General features: G+C 42.3%; 1 protein-coding gene across 1 annotated transcript; it reads left to right on the plus strand.

Moving 5' to 3' along the window:
* Window positions 1-491: 491 nt before the first annotated feature.
* LOC120939664 (transcription factor Sox-17-alpha-A-like) lies at window positions 492-4,213 on the plus strand. Its single transcript, XM_040352004.1, has 2 exons — window positions 492-759; window positions 3,210-4,213. The coding sequence occupies exons 1-2, from the start codon at window positions 492-494 to the stop codon at window positions 4,016-4,018; spliced, it is 1,077 nt and encodes a 358-aa protein (XP_040207938.1). The 3' UTR covers window positions 4,019-4,213.
* The last annotated feature ends 14,747 nt before the right edge of the window (window positions 4,214-18,960 follow it).

Genomic DNA, 18,960 nt, shown 5'->3' on the forward strand with positions numbered 1-18,960 from the left:
TCCATCAATCACTTGTACTGTAAGTAGTCTAGTGATAGAAGATTGCGCAGTTTAGAGACTGAATGAATGAATACAAATAATAACCTTGTATGTAGAATTCTCCAAATTATTATTTACAAACAGAAAACCAGAATCTGCTAAAGAGCTAAGAAATAAATACAATAAAGCAGGTGGTGACATGACAAGGGTACCAGTGTAATGTATTAGTTTGTATTTGGGCATGATGGATAAATATTATTTTTAGTTTAGAGGTCATAAAATGAAATGAGGGAAGAGCGGAGTGTTGCCTGTGCCCTGTACTGTCATTTACATGAATACACTAATCCCAGAGGTGGGCTACCTGGCCAAGTGTCAGCTGACCACGCCCTTCACACCTTTGCCCCCCGCGCGCTGATTGGCCGCTAGCGCTGTTATAGACAGCAGGGGGTGTCCTCGAAGTAGACAGGAGTCCCAGCAGAGCGAATCTCACACAGTGATCCTCCTCTCCAGACATGAGCAGCCCTGACTGTGGCTACGCCAGTGACGAGCAGATCCAGGGCAAGAGCTCAGTGCTGCCAATGATGATGCCCGGCCTGGGCCAGTGCCAGTGGACTGACACCATGGAAGCCAAAGTCAAGTGTGAGCCGGGCAACAGGGGCAAAGCCGAGGCTCGGATCCGACGTCCGATGAATGCCTTCATGGTGTGGGCGAAGGATGAGAGAAAGAGACTGGCCCAACAGAACCCGGACCTACACAATGCCGAACTCAGCAAAATGCTAGGTAAGAAATCTCCATCTACTCTTCATTCTTATATAAACTCTTCGTTCTCATATCGACTCTTCATTCTCATATCTACACTTCATTCTCATATAAACTCTACATTCTCATATCTACACTTCATTCTCATATAAACTCTTCATTCTCATATCTACTCTTCATCCTCATATCTACACTTCATTCTCATATAAACTCTTCATTCTCATATCTACTCTTCATTCTCATATCTACTCTTCATTCTCATATCTACTCTTCATTCTAATATCTACACTTCATTCTCATATCTACTCTTCATTCTCACTTCTACACACAAAGCTGCATTTTTTATTATAGTTGATCAGAAATGAATCAATTTTTACCGCTAATCATCAATTAGTTATTGCTTATCATAAATTGATCAATTATTATTGATAATACATTGATTATTATTGATCATCATAAATGAAAGAGCTGGGGAAGGGTACACTGCTGTCATTTGCGATGCCATCCACTTTATATAATGAATTCTGATATAATGATTTATTTTGGATTTGATTTAGCACTATCGTACGTATATGTCATAGAATTTGATAGATATCATGGATAAAGCATTAGAGTTAAGATAACATTCCATAAATGTCTATTTGTAATCATTAGATATTTTAGGATGCAACAGATGTCTCCGATATAGCATCAAATATAACATTCCGTAAATATCTATTAGGATTTGCTACGTATGATAAATGCTGTAGATATAACATCGATTTATAATACTCCATACTATCTATTGGGATTTTATAGGTATCAATAGATTTTATAGCTATAGCTTCAAATTATCTGATATAGATTTTATAGCTATAGCGTTACATTATAATACTCCATCAGTATCTATTAGGATTTGATAGATATTATAGGATACATATCGTAGATAGCATCAATTTATAATACTCCATACTATCTATTGGGATTTGATAGGTATCAATAGATTTTATAGCTATAGCTTCAAATTATCTGATATAGATTTTATAGCTATAGCTTAACATTATAATACTCCATCAGTATCTATTAGGATTTGATAGATATTATAGGATAAATATCAAAGATAACATCAATTTATAATACTCCATACTATCTATTGGGACTTGATAGGTATTAAAGGATCTGATAGATTTTATAGATAAAGCTTTAAATTATAACACGCCATCAGTATCTATTAGGATTTGATAGATATTATAGAATACATATTGTGGATATTGCATCAAATTATAATCCTCCATAAATATCTATTAGGATTTGCACGCTATTTCCTCCATCCTGGGAAATCCTGTCAATTACTGAGTAGATGGTTTCTGTCTATGTGACATACTTCACAAAGCTTTAGCATAAGGATCTTTTTATTTAAATTTTTTTTTTTTTTTTTTTTTTTTAATTTAACATTTTTAAAGATAACCACTAGTCCTTTGAAAATTAGAAACTGTATAATATCTTAGGAAGGAACCTAAGGAGTTCCGGAAGCTTGCATCTTTAATAATTAAAATGTTTACAAGAGTGTTATATAAATGGGATCACTCTAAATCCAAACTTATATTTAAATTAGCCAATAAAGAATGCCCATTCAAAAGATTGTGTGTCAGTGAATAGCTAACACAATCATGGGAATCCTGGTGGGTTAGCCCTTTATATTGAGCCTGTTGACTTGATACTAGGGATGAGCCGAAACACCCCCCTGTTCGCACCAGAACCTGCGAACAGACCAAAAGTTTGTGTGAACTTTAGAACCCCATTAAAGTCTATGGGACTCGAACGTTTGAAATCTAAAGTGCTAATTTTAAAGGCTAATATGCAAGTTATTGTCCTAAAAAGTGTTTGGGGACCCGGGTCCTACCCCTGGGGACATGTATCAATGCAAAAAAAAAGTTTTAAAAACTGCAGCTTTTTCGGGAGCAGTGATTTTAAGTGACTTTTTATCGTTCAGAAATGACACTTTGTGCAGGGACAGTTCTAAGCACGGGAAACAAGCGCTGCTTTACAGGCATACTTTACACCCCCCCCCCCTAGGTACGAAATTTAAAGGAATATTTCACTTTTATTGTTTCACTTTAATCAGTATTAAAATCACTGCTCCCGAAAAAACTGCAGTTTTTTAAAACTTTTTTTGCATTGATACATGTCCCCCGGGGCAGGACCCAGGTCCCCAAACACTTTTTATGACAATAACTTGCATAAAAGCCTTTAAAATTAGCACTTTAGGTTTCTCTCATAGACTTTTCCAGGGTGTTCTGCGGCTTTTCGAATTTGCCGCAAACACCCCAAATTGTTCGCTGTTCGGCGAACAGGCAATGTTCGAGTCGAACATGAGTTCGACTCAAACTCAAAAGTTCATCCCTACTTGATACTCATCATTGAGCATGTGTATTTGGTATTGCTGTTATTTTATGCCGTTGCTAATATGTTTGCCTTTTTCTGTTGTGTAGGGAAATCCTGGAAGTCTCTTCTTCTGGCTGAGAAGCGTCCATTTGTGGAACAAGCAGAGAGATTGAGGGTACAGCACATGCAGGACCACCCTGAATACAAGTACAGACCAAAGAGGAAGAAGCAGATGAAGAAGATGAAGAGGGTAGATGAGAACCTCTATCCCATTACAGAGCTTGTACGCTCTTCAGGACTCAACAATCATGGAATGATGCCAATGGACAATTTTTCTGGAGGCTATGCTGATCATCAACAGCCCCAGGCCTCTGAGAACAACCACTATACAGGACAACTCTCCACGGGACACTATTACAAAGGATACAATTACCCATCACGATCATCCCAGATGCCACAGGCTTCACCTTTGCATTATTCTTCATCACCCACCCAAGTGGAAAATGATATGGTGCCCTACTCCTACAATGGCTCATGCTCCTTCTACCAGCAAAAACCCACCAGCTCCTTTTACTGTAAACAGATGTCTCATGTGGGGCAAATGCCACAGAATGTTCCAGAGCAGACCTCCCCACACATGTATTATGGTCAATCCTACATGCCCTCCTCCAGCAGTCATCATCAAGTGGCACCCCCAGAGCACATCTCCCCTTCACCGCAGCAGCTGACCAGAGCAGATGGCATCAGTCCCAGCCAAATTGTGAATGATATAGACAAGAATGAGTTTGATCAATACTTCACGTTTGATTTCAGGAATGACACAGAAGACTATGTCGGGATTGATAACATTAACACATTGCCATCTTTAACTAAAGAAGCAGATAACAGCTGTTACTACAATTATTGTGGAGTATGAAGCACTTACAATTTCTGGACTTTACTTTAAAAGACTAACCGACTGGACATCAATGCAATTCAGTTTCTAGTGCAATGTAACTTTGAGGAACAGTAGGACTGGTTTAATTATTTTAATTATAGCATGACATTTTGTACTTATTTTGTAAATTTACACATTTTTTTTACCCGAATAAATTTACTATTTTCTTTTGTAGAATATTGTGTTGGAGTTTTATTTTTCTTGTACATAGGATAAATTGTGGTCTCCAAACTGCAGCCCTGGGGCCATGTGCTGCCCTTTGCTTCCTTTATCTGACCTTTGGCATTATTCCTGCCACTGGCATCAATAATGGGGCACTATTCCTTCCACTGACACCAACAACGGGGCACTATTCCTTCCACTGACACCAACAACGGGGCACTATTCCTTTCACTGACACCAATAATGGGGCATAATTCTTTCCACTGACAACTAATATGGGGCACTATTCCTCCAACTGACACCAACTATTTCTCCTTAAATACCAAAGATCGGGGGGCATTGTTTACTCCCACTGGACACAGTCCACCCCCCTAAAGTCTGAAGGACAGCAAACTGGCCCTCTCTTTAGATGGATTGGAGACCCCTGGTCTAACTGATATTTAGTAAACATGATTTTAGCTTCATTGTCTATGGAATTATGATAAAAGTGACACTAAATTATATCCTTATTCCCTAAAAATAATCCATACACATCCACTACTTAATGGCCCTATAATCAATTTTTATGAAACTGTTTCTTACAGTGTTCTGCCTCATTGTAATGTCCCCCATGAGCTCTCAAACGTCTCCTTATCGCACTCACATCTGTTTGTTTGGAACAAACAGTGCATGTTAATGGGGTTGTAAATGCAGGAGGTTTAGTATTCATTAAGATAACCCCCCACCCCCCAGCCCTCCTAATACTTACCTGAGCCCCATCTCTAGCCAGCGATGTCTACGAGTCCCTCGAACATCCAGGACTCCTCCTGATTGGCTAAGACACAACAGCAGCGTCATTGGCTCCCACTTCTGTCAATCAAACTCAGCCAATCAGGAGAGAGAGGCTTGGATACACAGAGCTGCAGCTTGGCCATAGCAAACTGTTTTATGTGGGGGCAGGAGGCAGGGGAGAGGAGCTCCAGCCACAGACCCAAGAATAGGAGGATCTTGGTTCCTCTGTGCAAAACCAACTGCACAGAGTAGATAAGTATAACATGTTTGTTATGTTAATTAAAAAAAAAAAACAAGACTTTACAATCTCTTTAAAGTAACGGTCCGCCCGTGTGAAAGGGGCCTAAAGAGGGATTAGAACACTTTTTTTCATTACTGTCTGTGCCCCCAATTAACCGCTTTCTGCCTGCCCACCATCAAATGACGGAGAGACGTTACAGCTCTTGTTCTGGGTGAACTTCATATGGTGCATCGCCTCAGGCCCCGTACACACGACCGAGTTTCTCGGCAGAATTCAGCCAGAAACTCGATCGGAGCTGAATTCTGCCGAGAAACCCGGCGTGTGTACACTTTCGGCCGAGGAAGCCGATGAGTTCCTCGTCGAGCCAAGTAGAGAACATGTTCTCTATTTCCTCGTTGTTCAATGAGGAAAGTTGGCTCGCCGAGATCCTCGGCGGCTTCACACAGAACTCGACGAGCAAAACGATGAGTTTTGCCCATCGAGTTCCTCGGACGTGTGTACGAGGCCTCACACTGACAGAGTGCGTGGCAAGGAGAGCCAATCAGTGGCATCTCCTCGCAGGGGACATCAAGACATGTAATCAGGGAACTGATCATCAGTGTCCTGATTACAATAAAGTGCTACCAGTGCCAGAAATCAGTGCCCAACAGTGAGCACAATCAGTGCCCACAAGTGCCACCAGTCAGTGCCCATTAGTGATGCCAGTCAGTGCTGCCTATCAGTGCTGCTCATCAATGCCCATCATTGCTGTCCATCAATGCCCTTCATTGCTGCCCATCAGGGCCACCCATCAATGCCCATCAGTGTTGCCTATCAATGCCCACCAGTGCTGCCTATCTGTGCCACCTATCAGTGCCCACCAGTGCCACCCATCAGTGCCGCCTATCAATGCCACCTATTAGTGCCCATAAGTGCAGAAAATGAGTGCCTCCTCATCAGTGCCACCTAATCAGTGCTCATCAGTGCAGCCTATCAGTGCCTATAAATGCCCCCTCATCAGCGCACATCAGTAGGAGAAAATCTACTTATTTACAACATTTACTGACAGATACTAAGAATTTTTTTTTCAACATTTTCAGTCTTTTTTAAACGTTTTTTTGTAAAAAATAAAAAACCCAGCAGTGATTAAACACCACCAAAAGAAAGCTCTATTTGTGTGAAGAAAATGATCATTTTTTTTTTTACATTATTATTATTATTATTTAGGTACTTATATAGCGCTGTCAATTTACGCAGCGCTTTACATATAGAACATGGATAAAGTGTAGCATGACCGCACAATTGTCATTCAAAATGTGACAGCCCTGAAAGCTGAAAATTGGCCTGGGCAAAAAGGGGCGAAAGTGCCCTGTAGACAAGTGGTTAAGGAGATTCACCCTCTATTTGTCCTATTTACCATTATCATTGAAAGTGATAATTCACTCAATTTGCAGGTATTTCTTCTCAATTACTGTTTGGCTATGGGACAGGAAGTGAAGGTAAATCTCCCCACACACTGGGACACAAATGAGGAAAAAAAAAATCTGACAAAAGTTTTCCCTATAGTTCTACTTTAATTGTTTTTTAGTTGTTATCTTTTATGTTAGCTGTTGTTTCAGTTTTCCTTCAATGTTGCTAGTTCCTCTCTATGCACATCACAGATCCTATGATGCATACTCCCTAGTACATCTTGGTAATGGCAAGAAAGGATGGACTCCTACATACAGTGGGACCTTGGAGAACGAACATAGTCACTCTTCACCAGAATATCAGATCACTGCAAAAAAATAAAAATAAACCAAAAAATATTTGGAGGGGGCTGAGAGCAACAGAAAGTACTTTTTGGGTTAGGAATATATACTTAAAAACCTCCTTTTTCTTTAAAGTGGAAGCTCCGCTTATCTGCCTCCCCCCCCTTTGGGTCCCACCTTTCTGGGGGAGGGATGGTGGAGCGAGGCACCTGTTTTTGACAGGTACCTGTCCCCACTTCAGAGAGGTCTCCCCGCAACGAGATCATTCGGAAGTTTGTCCCCCTCCTTCTTCCCCCACCGCTGAGCCATTCAGGAAGCTCAGCGCACTTCACATATGCACAGTAGGGAACCGGCTGTGAATCCACAAGGCTTCACTGACAGTTTCCCTTAAGCCTCGTACACACGACCGAGGAACTCGACGGGCGAAACACATAGTTTTCCTTGTCAAATTCCTTGTTAGGCTGTCAAGGAACTCGACAAGCCAATTTTCTCCATTCCCGTCAAGGAAATAGAGAACATGCTCTCTTTTTGGCTCGTTGAGTTTCTCAACAGTTTCCTCGACGAAAATGTACACACGACCGGTTTCTTCGGCAAAAAAATATCTCCCAGCAAGTTTCTTGCTGGTTTTTGCCGAGAAACTCGGTCGTGTGTACGAGGCTTCACAGGCAATGGCGGTGGCAGCACCCGAGAGCCGAAAGAAACATCGGCTGGAGTGCCGACATCGCTGGATTCCAGGACAGGTAAGTATCCTAATATCAAAAGTCAAATAGTGCGACACAGTCAATAAAGTGCTATAAGGTTAGTGAACTCTATATCCCAAAAGAAATTACTCAAATTTCTATATAAATTCTCTTGCATCCACTCCAATGTTCTCCACCATTTAAAGTGCTCCAACAGAAGTGAATCCTCAAAGGAAAAGACGCCTCCAGTGCTCACACCCTGCTGTTCAAAAATACAGGACCTTCTATACAAAGAAAGGTCTTAAGCCTCGTACACACGACCGAGAAACTCGACGGGCGAAACACATCGTTTTGCTCGTTGAGTTCCTTGTTAGGCTGTCGAGGATCTCGGCGAGCCAAATTTCCTCATTCCCGTAGAGGAAAAAGAAGACATGCTCTCTTTTTGGCTCGACGAGATCCTCGACAGTTTCCTCGTCGAAAAGTGTACACACGACCGGTTTCCTCTGCAAAAAAAAAAACCCAGCAAGTTTCTTGCTGGTTTTTGCCGAGAAACTCAGGCCCGGTACACACGACCGAGTTTCTCGGCAGAATTCAGCCAGAAACTCGATCGTAGCTGAATTCTGCCGAGAAACCCGGCCGTGTGTACACTTTCGGCCGAGGAAGCCGACGAGGATCTCGTCGAACAAATAGAGAACATGTTCTCTATTTCCTCGTTAGTCAACGGGGAAAGTAGGCTCGCCGAGATCCTCGGCGGGCTTCACAAGGAACTCGACGAGCAAAACGATGTGTTTTGCCCGTCGAGTTCCTCGGACATGTGTACGGGGCCTTAGTCGTGTGTACGAGGCCTGAGAGCACTTTAAATGCACAGTGTACTGCCAGTACCCAGTAATTTTCCTCCACTCCACACCACCAGCATGATTAAGTGTGTATCCAATTAAATAGCAGAAGAGGGCTCATCACTTAAAACCATTTAAATTTTAACAAAACAAATTTAAAAACTGATTGTGCACTTACATATTAAAGTGCCACATAATGTATGGCACAATCAAAGCTTGCTTCTCTAAGGGGAGCACTGCCACTCTACTTCGATCTTTTTGGAGCCGGTGTGCATTTCACTGCAGCTGGAAACCAAAGGTTTGGCACTGGTTTGCCATAGGTGATGTCACATCCGGGACCGAACTTCCTGTTTCACGTGGTTCAGAAACTACGTCTCCTCTATATAAGGGAGCTCTCGACAAGGGCTGTGAATTCCTGGAGCCGTGATGTCACCCATAGGCTCCTATGGTTCCTCCATTGTCAACTATCCCTACTTTCCCCTGCAGTTGCTGCTCTCTGACACAGGTGATCCGGAGCTGCTGGATCATGTGACCTGATTAAAAAGTTAAGAACACTGATCTTTTTTATATAGGGTATGCAGATTAGGTAGAAGGAGTGGGGAGGGAACATTTTTAAGTTCGATACTTTTATTAAGTAAAAGGAAAAATATACATCAACTTAGAACGGGGATTACTTCAGTATCTCACAAGAAGAATAAACATAGATAAGGTACAGGGAACATTCTTGGAGGAGTAGTTAGAGTTAGCCTTATCTTCCACTACAAGTGTGTATTTACCTGTTTGCCTATACTTAAAGTGGTACTAAACCCACAACAGTAAAATAAGTTTGTATATGCAGTAAAGCATGCTTGTTATACTTACTGTGGAACCTTAAGGCCCATAAACACGATCAGACTTTTTGACAACAACGGTCCGACGGATGTGTTTTATCGGACAATCTGACCGTCTGTATGCTCCATCGGACAATTGTTTTCGTATTTTCAATGGACAAATGTTTACTGTTCATGATCTTAAACTTTCCGGCAACAAATGTCCGATGGAGCATCATCCGATCGTGTCTACACAAGTCCATCGGACTAAAGTCCAAAGAACAAACACGCATGCTCAGACCCAATGCGAAACATCAGACAACAATAGCAGAAGTTTCCCAAAGGGTGGCGGTAAAGAGCTGAAAAACCACGTGGTTTGGTGAATGTTGGCTAAAAAAGTTCTGCCATGTGTATGCGTACCAATCAGGGGTCAAGTCCTGGGGAAAAAAGTGTGGGAACTCCCACCCAAGATCCACTCCCCCACCAAAAAAATATAAAAAATGATATGCTCATATGCATAATTACTAAACCGCATGTTTTTTTTTTTTTTTTGATCCACTGTACCTTAGTAATCCTTTATGTCACTGGCCACTTCCTGTATATGGATTCATCAGGTAGTGTGCGGGTATTCCGTCACTTCCTCGATGCCGCAATGTCTCCTGGGAGCTTTTGTCATTGTTCCCAGGAGACATTGCAGAGGTCTGCCACGAGTTATCGCGGGATTTAGAAAGAACTTGCTCGACTGCTCTAGTCCTGCAAAGGGAACTGAGTTCATGTTTTGAAAAAAGTGCAGGAACTCCGTTCCCACGCGTTCCCGCAGGACTTGAGCCCTGGTACCAATGCCCCTTCGGACCAAAATCCACAGAAAAGTCTGATGGAAGTCTGATCGTGTGTATGAGGCTTAAGGGGTTAATCCTGTGCATTGTGTAAAAAAGCTGTTTGATCCTGTCTTCTCTGATCCTCCCCTTTTTTCACTGTCTTCTAACCATCTCTTGATAAGTCAGAGCCTTTGGAGTCACTATGGACATGCTCAGTTTGGTGTGTATTGCTGTCCCTTCTGTAATGCAGGGAAAAAGTCCCTGCTCCAATTTCTGAGTTAGAATCCGCGCAGGAACTGCAAGTGCAGTGCGGTTCCCAGTCCCTGGAGAACACCAAGCATGGACTATTACATTGTGGAGGTATGCTTAAGCCACTGAATAGAGATAGTTAGGAACCTGTTATTGATAAATGTTCAAGATGTTTATGATGTAAATGTTCTATCAACTGTTCTAAGCCTGGTCTGCACTAAGCCTGGTCCTACAGGGGTAAATGATGGTTCCTGATGTATGAAAGAACTAGGGTGAGTAAAGCACATATGGGGTAAGAAGCAAAGCCACTACTACAATGTAAACTCAGCAGGAAAAGTTGCAGGCATTGTCCCACACACTCCCAGATTCCACCCTGTGCCGAGATTCTCGTGCTTGCAGGACGACAATCTAAACACCAGGAGATTGAGAGTAGTTGTCACTGGAGCAGGTTTGCGGACCAGTAAACCCTTTATACATGCATACGCACGCACACACGTTGCCACCCACATGTTTTACTTTAAAATTGTATATGCTGTTACAATTCTGACTTTTTATTTTCAATAATTTTTTTATTAGGTTCTTAACTTTTTTTGATAAGAATGCATTACATCCTAAATATATAGGAACATACAGTAGCTTTCAAAGCGCTTCCAAAATGGCATATCATAATCCAAAAGCAAACAACATAATGTGCATGGTAGGTTTGTTGTGTTTTATTACACTACAAGTGACATTTTGCATCGTAGTAGACCAGGAGGAATATGAGAGGGGGTAAGAAAAAAAAAGGGGGGGGGGGGGTAACCTGCTTGGTTAAATTAAAAAAAAAAACTCATATAGCTGGATTCAGGTAGGCGGGCGCATCGTTGCGGCGGCGTAGCGTATCGTATTTACACTACGCCGCCGTAAGTTAGCTAGGCAAGTACTGTATTCACAAAGTACTTGCCTGCTAAGTTACGGCGGCGTGGCGTAAATGCGGCCGGCGTAAGCGCGCCTAATTCAAATTATGCTGAAGGGGCATGTTTTATGTTAATGGGGGGTGACCTGACGTGATTGACGTTTTTTACTAAAACGGCGCATGCGCCGTCCGTGTACATATCCATGTGTGCATTGCGGCAAACTATGCCGCAAGGACGTATTGGTTTCGACGTGGACGTAAATTACGTTCAGCCCTATTCACGGACGACTTACGCAAACAATGTAACATTTTCAAATTTCGACGCGGGAACGACGGCCATACTTAACATTACTAGTCCAGCTATTTGATGGAATAACTTTACGCCTGAAAATGCCTTACGTAAATGGCGTATCTTTACTGCGTCGGGCGCGCGTACGTTCGTGAATAGGCGTATCTAGTGATTTACATATTCTATGCCGAGCGCAATGGAAGCGCCACCTAGCGGCCAGCCTAAATATTGCACCCTAAAATACGACGGCGCAAGCTGTCGTATCTTAGGCACCGTACACACGTCCGAGGAACTCGACGGGCAAAACACATCGTTTTGCTCGTCGAGTTCCTTGTGAAGCTGCTGAGGATCTCGGCGAGCCAAGTTTCCTCATTGACTAACGAGGAAATAGAGAACATGTTCTCTATTTGGCCCGACGAGATCCTCGTCGGCTTCCTCGGCCAAAAGTGTTCACACCACCCGGTTTCTTGGCAGAATACGGCTCCGATCGAGTTTCTGGCTGAATTCTGCCGAGAAACTCGGTCGCGTGTACGGGGCCTTAGAGGTTAGGGAACACCTCATCCAAGGTTATGGTTCTGAACTGTTAACAAGATTACCAATTCTTCCTTGGTTTAAGAGCCGTACTATCCATGAGATGACAGTACATTGTGCATTAGACATGTGCACACTGAAATATTTTGTTTCGGAATTTCGTTTTCGTCCAAAAAATAAATTTATTTAGTTACTCCCAAAATTAGTTTTTATTCATTTTGTTTCGTTAAAAATAAATTCAGGTCGAATCTGTCATTGAAGGCTTATGGTGTCTGTCGAATGTTCTAAGAAGATTTGAAGGAGCAGCTAAACCGTACGATGCCGCAATCGTACATTCCCGGTCGTCTGTTCCGCCTACAAGCTAACGAAGAATTCTAATGTTGTATGACACTAGTAATAATTATATTTATAAATTATTATTACTAGTCAACCAACATTCAAATTCTTCTATAACCTATGGGCTGAGCATTTAACCAGAAATGTATTATTGCTGCGTCGTACAGTTCTTAGAACTTTCGACAGACACCATAAGCCTTCAGTGAGAGATTCGACGTTTGTATGTTTTTCGCTGCTTCGTCTAATCTTCGTCATTTATGTCGAATGGTCTACCCCAACATTCTGTGCACTGTCTCTATAATGTTGAATCTTTTCTCTCTATGTCGAATATTTCCTCTCTATGTAGAATAATCTTGGACTAATAGAGTTCAGGTTAGGCACATTCGACCACAGATTCGATAGACACACATTGCTATTGTCGGCGTTATGTCGAATCTCCTATCTATATCAAACTGTTGTAGCAACGAAAACGAATCGGATCTTTTGGATCCTGCACGTTCGTTTTTGTTTGTTAAAACGATAACGAAAATACCCCAAATTCGGACGAAAATGAATGCACATGTCTATTGGGCATTGTGAACGTGTATAACGTAGGGCAGTGGTCACCAACCCTGTCCTCAGGGCCCACTAACAGGCCAGGTTTGCAAGATAACTGAAATACATACAGGTGATATCATTTGCTGCTCAGTGATTGCAGTATTCTAGTCTGCTTTTCTCCAAGGTAATACATAAAACCTGGCCTGTTAGTGGGCCCTGGGGATAGGGTTGATGACCACTAACGTAGGGCTTTAAAATAGTAGACAAGAAAAAAGGAATAAACTAAAAAAAGAAGAAGGAAATGATGAGATAAAAAACCTGACCACAACTCTGCCACCCTATCCACGACCAATACTTATGAGAATAGAACTTGTAAGTAGCGAAGCCACGGATCCCAAACTGTTTAAAATTTAGTTTGTTTATCTTGGAGTATGATGATCAGCTCTTTATTCAACATTGTCCAAGTAAGCTTGCATTTCATAACTGAATAACTGAGATATTCAGTACTGGTGCCTATGTTAGCTGCTAAAAACATATAAAAGATCAGCCGTTGCGTGTATTTCAGAATATTGTCAATGGGTTCATTTAAAAGAGCCTTTTTTTGGAATATTGACAATAGTTACTGAGTATATTAATGCATGATGCACCCTCATCCAGAATCTCCTGACCTTGAAACAGGTCCACCATGCATGGTACATGGAAACCTCCTTACCACGGCCTCTGAAACACCTATAAGAGACCTCAGGATACATTTTTGATAGTTTGGCGGCGACTAGATACCATCAAGGCATGACTTTGTAATTAGCCTCTACCAACTGCATGTTCAAGATACCTTTGTGGGTTCTGGAGGTCCAGACATTGTAGTCCTCCTATGTAATATCTGTCTCCAGGACTCTCTCCCAAGCCAGTCTATATGTATGGGAGCTCTTCTGAACAGTTTGTATAGCGAAAATATGCCACCCCTTGCAGACATTTGTTTTCAAAGTCTGTACCATATCAACTGTACACCTTTGCAAATCAGTAAAAAAAATTGTAATTTGACACCAAGGACTAAAGATTTTGACTGTAGCTTTTGCAATGTTTGGGGAAAATAAAAGGTATTTTTCAATCAAGAAAGTGTCGAATGTGGTATAGTCACTTATTTAGCCACCATTAAAATTGAAGAGGCTGTGGTCCAGGGGGAACTCAGAAATATTATATAGTGGGGTCACTGGCATGTGAGGGGAGCAGAGTGGATTTAAGTCAAATGACCAGAAGTGTTATGAGTGCAAAAGGAAGGGGCATAAGATCGTGGAGGGAATCCGTATCAAGAGACCTATGGAAATAGCTCCACACGCTTGTGCTTCTAATCTGATCCAATCTGGTTTATAGGAGCTAGAATACAATAGTTATAACTGGATCAGTTGAGCTGCCTTATACACCCTTTCGATCCCCAAACAAATTTTAATACCCACGGTTGAAATTTTTGAAGTTCCAGTATGGGAATCTGGACAGATATTACACAAAAGTAATGTGCAAGCTTTGGCAGGACTACTGTATTTACTGCTGCAATTCTGCCTAACCAGAAAAGGGACTTCAATGACCACATCTCTACTTCCTCTAAAAGCTTGGTGAACAATAGGGGGTCATTTACACTATACAAGGTAGTGACCTGGCAGGTAATTTGATTTCCAAGTATGGTATAGAGCAGGGGTGTCCAACCTGCGGCCCAAGACACCTGTGAATGTGGCCCAACAGAAAATCATAAACCTACTTAAAGCGGGAGTTCACCCTAAAGGCTAAGGCTTCCGACGGTCGCATCTAACGCGTCACGAGTAGCCGAAAGAAGCGGCTCTATACGGCGCCTGCGCACCGACGTTCGGCTACTTTCGGAAAATCGTGACACGATAGATGCGACCGTCGGAAGCCTGTCGAAAGACTGTCAATCAAGAAGGAACGCCCAGTCCTGCAGCCCATACCCGGAAGCGGCAGAGAAGATGTATCTCTAAAACGGTAAGTACGGCTTCGATTTAAAAAAAACTAGCCGATTCCCCTAGACAAAATGAGCATGAATCTAATCTTAAAAATTGTCATTTCCGGGTGAACCTCCACTTTAAAAATGTTGATTTTATTTGGAATAATAAAAACAATTTTTGACAGTGTCTATGAACTTTTATAAGGTTTTATCTTTCCAAAGAAAAATATCTCACTCTTCACAATCACGACTTATTCAGGTCATCAGTTTTCGGCAGCACCTACAGTATATCTGTGAGCAACTATTTTCAAGGACGAAACACACAAAGGGCAAATTTAGAGCCAAAATCAGCACCTTGAGAATTGCTACTACATTCATCGAACCAGATATTGATGTGTTAGTTTTTTAAAAACAGTGTCAAAAATCTCAATAGTTATATGTTGCCCTCCTTTACTTTTATAACCACTTGCTGCCAAATCACATACCTAGTACATCATTTGATTTGAGGTGGTTGTACCGGGGGGGGGGGGGGGGGGGAGGGTGCAGACAGTCGGCTCTCTTGTAATATCAATCGGAGCTTCTAACTAACCGCTTGATTGCTATTACAAGCAGTGGGAGGGGACGTCCCCTCTCCCACCACCTTGTTTGGCTCTCCCATCTCACCTGGAGACTCGAGCTACCAGCCGGCACGTACGCTGACTAGTCTGGGACCCATACAAAGCCGGGATTGGCTTTGATCGGGTCTCCGCTGTGGTAACCCTGAAGCAATGCCATGACATCCCTTCCGGTTTTCCTGGTTGTCAACGACACCATCATTTAAAAATCGAAACTATTCAAAAACACTGATCTTGGTGTTTTGAATGCTTTCAAGGGCAGAAGAGGGATTTGGGGTATTAGACCTCAGATCCCTCCAAAAGATTACTTGTCGTGTGTGCCTATTGCTGTCATAAAGGATGTTTACATTCCTTGTGACAGCAATAAAAATGATAAGAAAAAAAAGTAAAGTGCTCAATTTTCCTGTGCTAGTGGGCAAATGCCTGGTCCTGCACACACGCAAACAGTGATCATCAGTGCTGGTGTGCAGTCATGTTTAAACAGGAAGGGGCTGTCCCCAAACTGTTCCCACAAAGTTAAGAGCATGAAATATATTGGTATACTGAAGTCTTAAGAGTTCCCTTCACTGGAACTAAGGGGGCCAAACCCAACCCCTGGAAAACAACCCCACATCATAATCCCCCCTCCACCAATTTGGACCAGTGCACAAAGCAAGGTTCATAAAGACATAGATGAGCAAGTTTGGGGTGGAGGAACTTGACTGGCCTGCACCTCAACCCGATAGAACACCTTTGGGATGAACTTGAGTGGAGACTGCGGCAAGGCCTTCTTGTCCAACATCAGTGCCTGACCTCACAAATGCGCTTCTGGAAGAATGGTCAAACATTCCCTTAGACACACTCCTAAACCTTGTGGACAGCCTTCCCAGAAGAGTTGAAGCTGTTACAGCTGCAAAGGGTGGACCAACTCAATATTGAACCCTACCGACTAAGACTGGGATGTCATTAAAGTTCATGTGTGTGTAAAGGCAGGCGGCGCAATATTTCTTTGACAAAATAGTGCATATCCCATAGTTTGTAGATGCTATAATGTTTGTTTTTTTAGATTGTGAGCTCTAATGAGAAGGCCCTCTGATTCCTCTTGTACCAAATTGTAATGTAACTGTAATGTCTGCCTTTATTTTCTTAAGCACTGCGCAAACTGTTGGCGCTATATAAAACCTGTATAATATTAATAATAGTAATAATGTTTGCGAAAAACCATAATTAATATGTGCTTATTGGGATTTTTTACCAAAAAATATGTAGCAGAATATATATTGGCCTGCATTTATGAAGAAATTATATATAAAAATATGTTTTATTGGATATGTTTTATAGCAGAACTGTAATACTGCGCCCCGAGCCTACCCACTTGTGTGACAATAGCGAATTAATATTCGCTATTGTCTTCCTGATTCTCCTTCCAGCCAATCAGGAAGCAGTTCCTGAGACCCGATTGGCCAGGAAGTCTTAAGCCTCGTACACCCGACCGAGAAACTCGACGGGCGAAACACATCGTTTTGCTCGTCGAGTTCCTTGTTAGGCTGTCGAGGATCTCGGCAAGCCAAATTTCTCCATTGCCGTCGAAGAAAAAGAAGACATGCTCTCTTTTTGGCTCGACGAGATCCTCAACAGTTTCCTCGTCGAAAAGTGTACACACGACCGGTTTCCTCGGCAAAAAAAGTTTCTTGCTGGTTTTTGCCGAGAAACTCGGTCGTGTGTACGAGGCTTTAGGACTCTCAGCCAATCAGTTCTCAGTCAGGACCCACTTCCTGTTCGGCCTGGAGGAGAAGTGATGGCCCCCGAAGCAAAGAGCTGAAGCCCGGATCCATGTCTGCCTGATCTGCCTCCTTCCTAAGGTAAGGAGACCTCTGATCGCTGCCGCATTCCCGTCCATCTCCTGCTTGGGATCTGCGCATTCCTGTCTGTCTCCCATGGGGGGTGGGGGGATCGCCACATTTCCATCTGATTCCCACAGGGGGGTCACCTCATTCCCTGTGACTAGAGGGCCAGAGAGTCTAAAGTCGCACTCAAAATTGCTCGACTTTGGAGTCACACTAGTGTGAATGGAGCCTTAAGCTTTGAAATAAAACCTAGAAGCTGATTGGATACTATGCACAGCTGCACCAGATTCTGAGTGCACTAGTTTCAGCAAATCTCCCTAAATGGGCTTTTTTAGGGTCATGAGACCTCATTATTGTGGATGTATCATGCATGGAAGAAGCCATAGTTGCACATTGCATAAGTGGGGTGTGTCACAATCGTTGCAGTGCTGAACAATGGTTGTATGTCACTGCTCTATCTCAGGCCCCGTACACACGACCGAGTTTCTCGGCAAAATTCAGCCAGAAACTCGATCAGAGCGGTATTCTGCCGAGAAACCCGGTCGTCTGTACACTTTTGGCCGAGGAAACCGACGAGGATCTCGTCGGGCCAAATAGAGAACATGTTCTCTATTTCCTCGTTAGTCAATGAGGAAACTTGGCTCGCCCAGATCCTCGGCGGCTTCACAAGGAACTCGACGAGCAAAACGATGTGTTTTGCCCGTCAAGTTTCTCGGACGTGTGTACGGGGCCTCACAGTGCAAGTTCCTGATATAGGGAAACACGGTCAATGACGTCACGCGTCCAGCCCCGCCCCCTACAGTTAGAAACACATATGAGGTCACACTTAACCCCTTCAGCGCCCCCTAGTGATTAACTCCCAAACTGCAATTGTCATTTTCACAGTAAACAGTGCATTTTTATAGCATTTTTTGCTGTGAAAATGACAATGGTCCCAAAAATGTGTCAAAATTGTCCGATGTGTCCGCCATAATGTCGCGGTCATGAAAAAAATCGCTGATCGCCGCCATTAGTAGCAAAAAAAAAATATTAATAAAAATGCAATAAAACTATCTCCTATTTTGTAAACACTATAAATTTTGCGCAAACCAATCGATAAACGCTTATTGCGATTTTTTTTACCAAAAATAGGTAGAAGAATACGTATTTTGGGGATAGTTATTATAGCAAAAAGTAAAAAATATAGATTTTTTTCCAAATTTTTGTTTATAGCGCAAACAATAAAAAACGCAGAGGTGATCAATTTAAGTTAAGCACAGTGCCGAATCGCAAAAACTGGCCAGGTCCTTTAAAGGTCCGGGTCTTAACCCCCTTCCTGCCCGAGCCATTTTTCAGCTTTCAGTGCTGTCACACTTTGTATTGCACGGTCATGCAACACTGTACCCAAATGACATTAAAAAAAAAATCCCCACAAATAGAGCTTTCTTTTGGTGGTATTTGTTCACCTCTGCGGTTTTTATTTCTTGCGCTATAAACAAAAGAAGAGTGACAAGTTTGAAAAAAACACAATATTTCTTACTTTTTGTTATAATAAATATCCCATTTTTTTTTAAACTCATTTTTTCATCAGTTTAGGCCGATATGTATTCTTCTACATATTATTGGTAAAAAAAAATCACAATAAGCGTATATTGATTGGTTTA

Source organism: Rana temporaria, chromosome 5 (genome assembly GCF_905171775.1).
Source record: "Rana temporaria chromosome 5, aRanTem1.1, whole genome shotgun sequence".
Classification (NCBI taxonomy): Eukaryota; Metazoa; Chordata; class Amphibia; order Anura; family Ranidae; genus Rana; species Rana temporaria.